Genomic DNA, 10,908 nt, shown 5'->3' on the forward strand with positions numbered 1-10,908 from the left:
CCACACGAACCTGAAAAGATTCTTGGATTTCGTGAAAGAAGATTGTGTAATACGCTTATCACGGAATACAAGATCAAGTGGAAGGATCGTGTTGAGGAGGACGCTTGTCATGTGCATCACAGATGCCATGGACATTCTCAGGGCTAGATCCAGAAGGGGCAAAACAGATAAAGACCATGAACCAGTAGAAGATGGACATGGAGCAGGACTTGGAGCAAAGCATGGATCAGAAGGCTGTCGGCTGCATGGAGGCTGACGTCAACAGTACCAGAGGGCTATCGGCGGCTGCAGGACAGAGGGTGCTGGCAGCAGGCGCATCCAGAATACCCAGTCGGCTGCATTTAATAGATTTTATGAATTAGTAACTGGCCGACCAGCAGTCGGCCAGTTTCCCACATACTCCAAGGCCTATATAAAGGCACACTTGCTCTTTGTTTTATTCATTCAACCCACTAGGGGTATGAGTCATTAGAAGTCCTAGTCTAGGGCAGTTTTGGTGTGTTATCACCTTTTCAAGAAGGCAGCCAAGGGCTGCAGATATGTACCCTTTTTGTACCATAGTATATACTGAATTTCCAGCACTTCTCACTCTCTCTCTCTACTCTCTCTCTACCTGCGTTTTTGCATCAGATGGTGCGTTTTTGCATCAGAAGGTTTCCAAGAGTGTTTAGGGCTGAAAGAAGACTACCCAGAGCTTCCGCATGTTACAACGCTACATGGGAGACATTGACTACTCTTCACAGAGATTACCCTGGCTTTTTAGTGAGCTCAGGAGTGAGCTCTTAGAGGAAGGGGAGTATGTCACGTGCACAGTGTGTATCTACCGTGTGCTACACGCACGCCCAAGTGTGGACGGCCGATGACCGCCAAGAGTCTATAAAAGGGTGGCCAAGGTTAGTCATTAGTTCATAGAGTCTCGCGTGTCTTTGTGAGAGCTCTATGGTCAGAAGCCTGGATCTAGTGCACCTGCTTTATGCAGCCGAGGCCAGCAACAGTCTTGAGGCCCGCGAGGGTAGCTTCGTGGCGGTATGGGACGTCACAAGGTAGAGATTGGTCGGTACGTCCATCTAGTTAGCTCAGCTCGTGGCTCAGTGGGGACAGCCAAGACTTGTGGGCTTGCCCACGGCTGTCAAGGTTGGGAGGTGAGTCAGGCCTACACCCCCTTCACGTTTGCTTGGTTTGTTTGCAAGTTTCGAGTCTTGTACCAGGAACGTTCTACGAGGAGATCCTATGGGGATTTGACACCTTCCTAGATATCTACTTCGGCTACCTCCATTGCAGAGTAAACACAGCAGTCCCGTGCTTTAAATGATTTAAAGGTACAAGAGTTAGAGCTTCGAATGCAAGCGGAGGAACAAAGACGACACGTGGAGCATAAGCGACTCACCTTCACAAAAGGGTGAATTTTAGTAAAGTATAATGGTAAACTTGACCCCACAACTTTGTACTCATGGATTCATCAATTTGAGTCTTATTTGCTACCGGTGGGAAGTCAAATGTAGAAAAGGTTGTTTTAGCTAGTTGCTACATAGAAGGGAAAGCCATCTCTTGGTGGATACATTGGGCCCAGGCAAACTCCAACTTTAGGATTGCTACCTATGAATGGGACAAATTTGTTATGGACCTCAAGAAGCGGTTTCTACTGCCTCACTATCTTGAGCGCCTCGAGAATGAGTATCAGGGATTGCGCCAAAACACACAACCAGTCCTCCAATTTGCCAATAAAGTCACTCACCTAGCTTTCCAGTTGCAAAAATCAAAAGAGGACAAGAAAGGTCTTTACGGTTTAGACACGCAAATCCAATGGGATGTGCGTATGTTTGTGCCACGGGATTTTGATCGGGCACTTTTGTTTGCGCAAAGTGCAGAGATGAAATACAACAGTGAAAAACCACAGACCCCCGCAGCCCGGAGTAGCCGAGGCAACAGCTGCCAATGGCAAGGGCCAGAACTAGGCCGAATCGGGGTTTACCCCAGAAGCCTCTCGCTCCAAGAACTCAAACAATGCACCTCGCCTTACTCCCAACCAAAAGGCTCAGGCCGGCAAGACGGGTGGTGAGCTCAACCCCGAGTAGCACGAATAGTATAAAGAGGAGGGACGATGTTTATTTTGTCACACAAAAGAACATACTTCTAGGGCATGCCCTAAGAAGACCCCTGCACAAATCACCACTCCTACCTCGACAGTCTCTGTGGTGAGCTGGTCGCCCACACCAACCCCCCAAGTTGTCGCTAGTCCTCCAACTCCCAATCCTACAGTTGGCACCATTGTTAATTGGGAGCTCGAAGATAAGCAAAAGGGCAACCATTACCAAGAGTATAAGCGAAATGAGTTGCTCAAGACATTTGACTACATAGGTGGCCAGAGAGGAGTCGTCCTATTTGACAGCGGCAATACGAAGGGCGTGGTCACGATTGGTGAGCTCATTTCCTGTTAACCTCAATGGATAAGCAAGTGGATGGATTTAGCACACGCATGACAATGAGTATCAAGTTTGAAGCTCGTCGTGCTAAGTCAGACATCCAGGGCACAAAATTTGTGTGAGATTTTATGGTTGCTAGACATAGACATTATCTTAGGAATCTAGTGGTTTCACAAGTTTACTCCATACATTGACTAGGAGCAACACACTTTTCGAATTACCCAGAATGTGTAATTTGAGCCAGGGATACCTAACTTTCTTGTCATTAGCCATATCTAGGCTAAATGAGAGATTCAAAAAGGTGCACCATGTGCAGTGATCTATGTTCAGAGTCCAGACCACCCAAATGGTTACGAGTGCTTCTAAGAAGCACAAGGTCTTGCATGACCGGTTCCAAAAGGCCTTTCGTTGGGACAATCTCCCCCCCTAAGCTCCCCCCATCTAGACTGGAGGACCAACTCCTCCCAAGTTCCAAACCCCCAAGCAAGTTTCCATATCGCCTTAGCAAGGCCATGGAAATGGAGTTGGACTATCAACTCCACGAGTTGCTGCAATATGGTTTCATACGCTCTAGTGTGTCTCCGCTCGCAACCCCGATCCTTTTTGTTAAAAAGAAGAATGGATACTCCCAACTTTGCATAGCCTATCATGCTCTCAATAAGTTAACAATCAAAAGCAAGTTCCCAATGCCTCGGATTGACTACATATTAGAGAGGCTGAATGAAGCTAAGGTGTTTTCGAAGATTGACCTAAAAAGTGGGTTACCATCAAGTACAAATTGCGGAAGGGGACATCCCCTAAAACCGCATTCCGAACTAAACAGGCCCACTACGAATTCGTGGTCATGCCCTTACGCCCCAGCTACTTTTAACCGCATGATGATGCGCGTGTTCAGGGACTATCTTCTTGGATGACATCCTGATTTTTCCAACTACAGAAGAGCAACACGACATGGCGTCGGCAACACGGGCATCTCGCAACATTTGGGAGTGGTACGTCGCCTGCTTTGTCGAGGTGGCCTCCACCCCTCCACACGTGGGGGAAATGAGAACACAGTGGCTCCTACATCCTCCGGAGTGGATAGTAGAAGATGCATGGTGTTAATGTCATCCATTTTCCAATTCTAGGGGAACCTTTCATAACTAAAAAGAATAGAGGAGAAATAAAATACATCAAACACAGCATTGGGTGCTAATTACCCACTAAAAAGTCCCCCACCTTTCGGCGTATTTGCTTTATTATGAAGTTGAAACAAGTACAATCCAGATCATAATCCTTGACCTGAAGTGAAGATATCTCCTTCCTTGCTTAGCAGAGCTCTAGCCTGTGTATCCAAGCTGAACAAAAGACGGCAACTTGCTGATCCAAATGGGTACTTGCCCGAACAGACTGGCCGGGATTCCAAGAATGCCTTCGCTTAGCATGTGTGCAGCAAAACGCTCCTCTACTAAAGTGGGGTGGTGTGTGTCTTGGATTTGATGCATTGCTAGATGCCTTAGTGATGCTCTACTGACTTTTCCCTGATCTAGGAATCAGATGCCTTGGTTGGGAAAGGCAGGGCCTATTTATAGGGCACAATCTTCCGCCTTCTACTGGTTGGCCCGCTGTATGACCTACTATTAAACCTGCTACTACTGCCAGACCAAATGCCCAACCTGTCTAGACTTATCCTGCGCTGTACAAATGGGCCGTCCAGCTGCTTGACTGGGGTGTCTTGCCTATCGGCTACTTACCTGAACGTCTAGCATGGCCTAATAAGCTGCCAATACATCTCAACAAACATCAACTTCAAGTGGGTCACAAAACTATGTAAGGTTTGTGCATCTATAACTGCCTAGACTTCCCACGGCCCAAGCATTTTCTAGTCCTGTCATGTCACCATGTCACCCAAGTGCAAGGGGTGCACGAGACACGGGTTGCAACTTCTGGTCCTGTCATAACACCAAGCCACCCAAGTGCAATGGGTGCACATGACATGCGTTGTACCTCTCTCAAGGAAAGTTTTACACGACATTTTCATGGGTTGCAACAATCAACCGTTTTGGTCATTAAGACATGTTTTTGCCAACATATTAGGAAGGTTCTTGGTCGAGGTCTGTATCTGGGATGGCTATATTCGAGTCTCCAAAATTAGCCCTATTTTTTCTAACCTAGTTCATATCCACTCACTAATTTTTTTGGTTAGCTTTCCTTCAGGAATTATTTCACCAAAGAACAAGTATGAGAGTAAATAATCCCACATGCAAATTTCCTGTGCAATACACTGTGAGTTCCATTTTTGGGTCCTTCTGACAAGCTTATAGAGAAGCACCTCGTACTTGGCATTGCTCAAATGCATGTTTTACCAGCAATGTAGGAGCCATAAGGTGGCTCGTGGTGATCCCATGTCCTGCAATGTGACATCTCACTTGACCTTATGTGCTGTTCACATAATACATCCACACCCCAAAAAAAAAAAAAAAATCACGTGGCAAAATCTGGCACTTCCTAACTCGCCCTTGGAAGTTTCTGTTTTTGCCACACACATGCAGGCATGCACTTCATGGTTTAAAACTCTATCACCATGGATCGCCAAACTAGTATGTACATAGATACATATAGCAAAAATATCATGGGTCACCCACCAGTATATACATAGTATATACATATGACAAACTGATCTTTTTGAGTAAAAATATTTTGGACAACCCCAAGATTACAGGCCAAACTCACATTGCACTATGAGATGCAAAACATTTTGGAGGCTCTGACCTGAGGTTGCATCAATCCATGTGGAGGTTGACCATAGAATATTTGCTGCCCCATACCCGGAGCTCCAGGATGAAACGCTGGCAAACTGGTCTGCACACCTGCATTAACACCCACTGGAGCACGTAGCTGAGCAAATTGGGCCTGTGAAACAAAAAACCAATAAAATTTGCTTTTACCAACATTGGCCAAAACTCTCAACTTGAATGTTGAATCCTAATGAAAATAATGGGAGCACGACACATATGGGAACTTCTTGGTCTTACTTGAAGCCTTGCCCTCCTTTCCTCTTTCGTTTGTGCAGGTGCAACATATAAAGGCTTGCTACCGACCATTTTCCCATTCATGTCTGTGACCTGCATCATTTGACATCATTAAGTGTCAAACAAGAAGGTCCATAATGTCTTTTTGCACACAGCCCATGAATGCAAACTGAACTTACTGCTCGTGATGCTTCTTCTGAAGAGCTGAATGCGACAAATCCTGAACCCTTGCTTTGACCTTGAGGATCTCTCATTACCTATATCCAACAAACTAGTTTCAATCGTAAGCAAATCAAGCCAACATAAAGACCAGGGACACCAAAAGCCAGCACTTGTCACACATGTGCTACATGTGCCAGTCAAATGGCATGCCTACATACATACGCATATACAAATGCACACTCCTACATACACACAGATACGCAAATATAAAAACTTTTTTTTTTTTTGGGGGGGGGGGGGGGGGGGGGGGATTTGGTTTGCTTTTGAGAATACACAATCTACGAAACATAAAGACACTAAGACACCATATCAACACGTCCTTACTTTGCAAGAAGTTATGGTGCCAAAATCAGAGAACAGCCCTCTTAGCTTTTCATCATCAATGGAATCCTCAAGATTTTTTAGGTACAAATTGACACCTTGATACTTTTCAATTCTGGCTTTCCGATCTTGTTCAAATTTTGCTTTTAATTCAGCTTCTCTCTCAGACTTCTTCTGTGCCCTTCCAACATACCACTCCTTGTCATTGAACTTACTACCATTCAGAGCCTCAACAGCCTTTGCTGCATCCTCCGCACGCTCAAAGTTAACAAACCCAAAACACTTAGACTGTCCATCTGCATCCCTCATAACCACTGCACTGCTGATTGCCCCATGTACACCAAAAATCCTCTCCAAATCATCCTCTACAGTTGTGTCAGCAAGATTTTTCACATATATATTATTGAATCGAGAAGTGCCGCTGTCCCTTTCCCTTTCCTGCCTCCTTATGAAAGGCCCTACATAAACCTGCTTGTCATTCAAAAGCATACCATTGACATTCTCTATGGCATTTTGAGCAGAGTTTTCTTGTTCGAATTGAACAAAACCATATCCCTTCGACTGGCCGTTGCTGTCAGTGGCAACTTTGCAAGATAATATAGGGCCAAATGCAGAGAATGTATCGTAAAGAGCCTTGTTGTCAATGGTTTTATCAAGGTTCTATAACACGCGACAGACAAACTAGTGATTAATATTTACAAGAGGAAAAAAAAATCCCTTTGATTTCAATCATAAGATAGATAGGACTTTCACATACTTTTATAAAAATGTTGCCTGTTCCGCTCTTACGAATGCTTGGGTCTCGGTGAGAAAACATTATCCTGACTGGTCTACCATTAACTGGAGTAAAATTCAGCAATTCCAGTGCACGAGTTGCTGCAAAAAGAAACCACTGTAATGAGTACAATGGCCATCAATAGTTCTCATCCCTGCCACACTTCATACAATGTGGACTTTTGTCTTCTTGAAGCCTTCACATTACCGCACTGCCATTCCACCAATCACCTTAAAGATATGCCTAAGAATTGCTAGCAGTTTGTACAAAGTGGGTTTTATAAGCCAATAAGCTGTGTTGGCATGGTGTAGATCAATTCAATAGAAATGCTTGTTTCCCATCAAAGCCTTCAAGCTACAGCATTGCCAATATGGCTTCAAATCCTATGGCAGTAAATCTAGAGCTATGTTCGTGTAATACGAGCCGATTTGGTGAACCAAACAAGGCACTTGACACAATGTGGATGATATGATCCAAATTAAGGGGGCACAATATGACGATCCATGTGGAAAAACGGCATTTGCACGTGGTCCCATCCTCCATTGTTGAGCATGACCCATGGTTCTCAAAGTGAAAACTTGAGAGAGAGAGAGAGAGAGAGAGATTAGACCAGCAAATCTCAAGGATGTTGAGAAGCATACCTACAATGTGGATTTGCAAATCTCAAGGATGTTGTGAAGCATACATACAATGTGGATTTTATAAGCGAGTTCAATGCACCAAGAAATTAACACTTTATAAAAGTGTGGGAAATATGAGCCAAATTAATGTATCAAAAATTGGCAGAGTGTGATGGGTTATGGCACTGGGAGACGCAGGGCATGACCCGTGGTTTGGTTTGCAAGAAAGGAAAACGCATGATTAGCATATCATCTAAAACCCAATTAGCACACCCTTAAAAACGCATGATTAGCATATCATCCAAAACCCAATTAGCAAGCAATTAAAAACCCAGCATAGCATAATAAAAACGCAATTAGCAAGCCGTATTAAAACCTGATTAGCATACCATCTTGGGCGGTGTTGTAATTGACATAGGCGTATCCAAGCGATCGTTTGGTGATGAGATCCCGGCACACTCGGATGGAGAGGACGAGGCCAATCTGATTGAAAATCTCGTAGAGCTGCGTTTCGGAGATGGAAGGGTCGAGATCTCCCACATACAAAGATGTTGAAGCATACTGGTTTGCAGCCATAGAAGCTCCCTGCTGGACCAAAGGAGTCTGAATTTGTGCCATCCTTTCAAGAAATTTTAAGGAAAAAAAACAAAAAAACAAAGCGAACCCAAAAGGCAGATTGATCTGAGAAGCTTGCTTTCTAACAAGTGCAAGAGATCTGGCGTTGCTGCAGCAAGTAGCCAACCCACAACACCAACAAAACACAAAAGCTGGCTCTGCAGTGCAAATGCAAAGAGAGGATGGTGAAAAAAGGAAGAGATTGTTGTTGTAAAATTGTATTTATAATGATAGCACTTTTCTTGTCTTTTTCTTTATTTGAATTAATTTTTTTGTTCTCCTTGTAAGGGACCATCCCATTTTATGGCTTTTGATCTTCCCCTTTAAGGCCCCCCAAAAAATAAAAATAAAAAAAAATCCCCCTTTTATCACATTTTATGGCTTCCCCCTTTTATCACATCATCCATGTGTCACCAACATATCCCATCACCCAATCAGCCACCAAATTGTGTTTGTCATGTTTGAAGAATTATTTACAAGGCTTAAGCTATGCATATGACATGCTACATATAAGAATGATGATAACAAGCCTTCTATTTCGTACATAATAATGATGCCAAGCCTTCTATAAGCTGTACATATAACATAAGGCATCATATAATGATAACAATCCTTATTGGTGGCATTGATATTAGTAGTTCTCCCACGGTATGTTTTTTTTTTAATCTATAAAACCACATACCCAATCTCTATAGGCTATAAATTTACATGATGATGTCGTTCTCCAAAACTTTCCCACCATAAAATTTGTTCTTAAAATTTGAATTCCTCTATTTTGTAAGGTGACACCTTATTTGTTTCTTGCCACACAATGCATGTGCCTAAGCTCATGCATCTTGTCTGCAACACCAATATGTCTGTGGTGCACTGGTCAACTTTGTCAGATGATGCAATTTCACACACGCTTGTTGCAGGGCTACCATTTTCTATATAGCCTTTTGCCTACATGAATGGAATGGTGTAGATAGGTTTTTAAAGAGTAAGCTCACATGCGCGTGTGTGTGTGGGTGTGTGTGCACATGCATGCATTCATGTATGTGTGTGTGTGTGTGTGTGTGTGTCTGTGTGTGTGTGTGTTCTATTTTCCAATTTGTCGATATCACTTTATCTAGTGAATTACACATGGACCTACCTCATTGTCGAATCAATTTGAACGACATTTTATTGAGCTAAACATAAACCAATTATGGGAAAACCATTAGGTACATATGAATGGACATTCTTGGTGATTTACTCAATTCATAAGAAAGACTACCACACAAGTTCCTTGGTAATTTCCATGAACCCTTATAATTGCAACATGAGATCGTGATAACATTAGGTGTTCATGTCGAGTATCAAAGTTATATCTACCATCTAATGCCATACACTACTCCATAAAGCTGAAAGGGTAGAACTCTTACTTGCCACGATCCAAAAACAACACAAGCTAGTGCTTGAAATTTGTTTAAGAGGAAGGCACATGTCAACACTTATCCCCCTTGTCATCATTAATGTCACATCTTTATAGATTGAAAGATGAAGATGGCGAGCATAACTACATACTATGCATCAATAAGTTATGAGAATATAAATTATAAACAACCTCTAAGCATAACTACATATACTAGGACATCAATAAGTTGTGAGAGTATAAATTATATGCTTGGATTGCATGCAATCTAATATGTGCATAACTAAGACCAAGGGAAAACATTATATCACATATCTATTATATCACATGAGAGTATAAATTATATGATTGCAAGCAGTCTAATATGTGCATAACTAAGACCAAGGGAAAACATTATATCACATATCCATTTATAGGAACCAAAGGTAAATATCACCCAAAAGCCTTAGAGTTATATAAATTACATCCTATAAATGTGAGTATGGATGCGCATAAAAATAGGCAAAAGACATGACAATACTCTAAGTTTAATCATCTCATAAGCATCTTGATGGTAACATAGCCAAAGACAAGAGGATTAAGATCTTATCACATCGAGGCTTTAAGCTATATAAAACATACTATGTTAAATCTATCACATAGGCAAGAGTGATGTTTAAAGCTTAAGAAAGCATGTTGATCATCAAAGTTATGACTAATCTCAAGCACTAGAGAAATACATATAAAAATAAGGTGTCAAACCTTAGACTGAACTATGTTGCTAAGAATAGAAATGAAACAGGTGGGAATCTTTCGTACACAAGGCTTAAGCCTGACCACATATGCAAGACCATGATCATAATCTCCATATACAAAGGCCACTCTTTTAGGGAAGTTATGTGGCCATATGAAGGTAGCGTATGTTGAACATGTCGTACCAAGAACTCAGGGGACAGTAGCAAATAGGCTCCACCATCTAGGCAAAGGAAACACTTGATATTAAAAGCATGAAGTTAAAGCAAGTAGACCACTGTAAGATAAAGTAATCAGGCCAAGGGAGTTATAGCATAGCGGTTGGGTGCACTTACTCAAGATCAAGAGGTCTTGGATTGATATCCTAGCTGGTGCTCCCCCCATGGCACCCCACGTGGCTTGAGCACCCATGAAAATCACCTTCGAGTGGGACTCCTTCGAGTGGCAACCAGACATGATGTGCCTAGTAGAGAAAAAATTAACTACTAAAAGGATCTACCACAGGGGGGAACAAAGTAATCAGATGGGATATCGATTAGCAAACATAATGTAGGAGAGCTTATAAGCAATTATGTAACCAATGAGCATTAAGCAATGACGTTAGAGATGCATGTTTTGTTAAATTTATAGAGAGAAGGCACTATCCTTGGTGAGTAGCAGGGCTCCTAAGTAACATGGGGAGAAAGGACAACGCTAATCTATGCAAGACTTGTAGTGTGTTTAGAAATGTGGAGGAAAGACATCACTAAGACTTGCAATGTGTTCAGAAATGTAGAGAAAAAACATTAATCCATGC

The 10,908-nt window shown here is 42.6% G+C and overlaps 1 protein-coding gene across 3 annotated transcripts in view; it reads right to left on the reverse strand.

Annotated features, from left to right (window-relative positions):
- The window catches only part of LOC147616924 (polyadenylate-binding protein 2-like), a 49,363-nt gene extending 41,182 nt beyond the window's left edge, over nucleotides 1–8,181 (reverse strand). The window contains exons 1-7 of one of the 3 annotated variants that reach the window (XM_086776564.1): nucleotides 8,037–8,181; nucleotides 7,762–7,957; nucleotides 6,735–6,853; nucleotides 5,981–6,637; nucleotides 5,614–5,691; nucleotides 5,438–5,527; nucleotides 5,175–5,315 (exon numbers count right to left, since the gene is read on the reverse strand). In XM_086776564.1, coding sequence (XP_086632690.1) covers nucleotides 5,175–5,315; nucleotides 5,438–5,527; nucleotides 5,614–5,691; nucleotides 5,981–6,637; nucleotides 6,735–6,853; nucleotides 7,762–7,948 — 1,272 coding nt within the window. In that variant the 5' untranslated portion in view covers nucleotides 7,949–7,957; nucleotides 8,037–8,181. Of the gene's footprint in view, nucleotides 1–5,174; nucleotides 5,316–5,437; nucleotides 5,528–5,613; nucleotides 5,692–5,980; nucleotides 6,638–6,734; nucleotides 6,854–7,761 lie in introns of all 3 variants that reach the window. The other 2 variants (XM_086776565.1, XM_086776566.1) reach the window with 2 other exon arrangements.
- Between the last annotated feature and the right edge of the window lie 2,727 nt (nucleotides 8,182–10,908).

This window comes from Cibotium barometz, chromosome 37 (genome assembly GCF_041138505.1).
Source record: "Cibotium barometz isolate CiBa-2024 chromosome 37, ASM4113850v1, whole genome shotgun sequence".
Classification (NCBI taxonomy): Eukaryota; Viridiplantae; Streptophyta; class Polypodiopsida; order Cyatheales; family Cibotiaceae; genus Cibotium; species Cibotium barometz.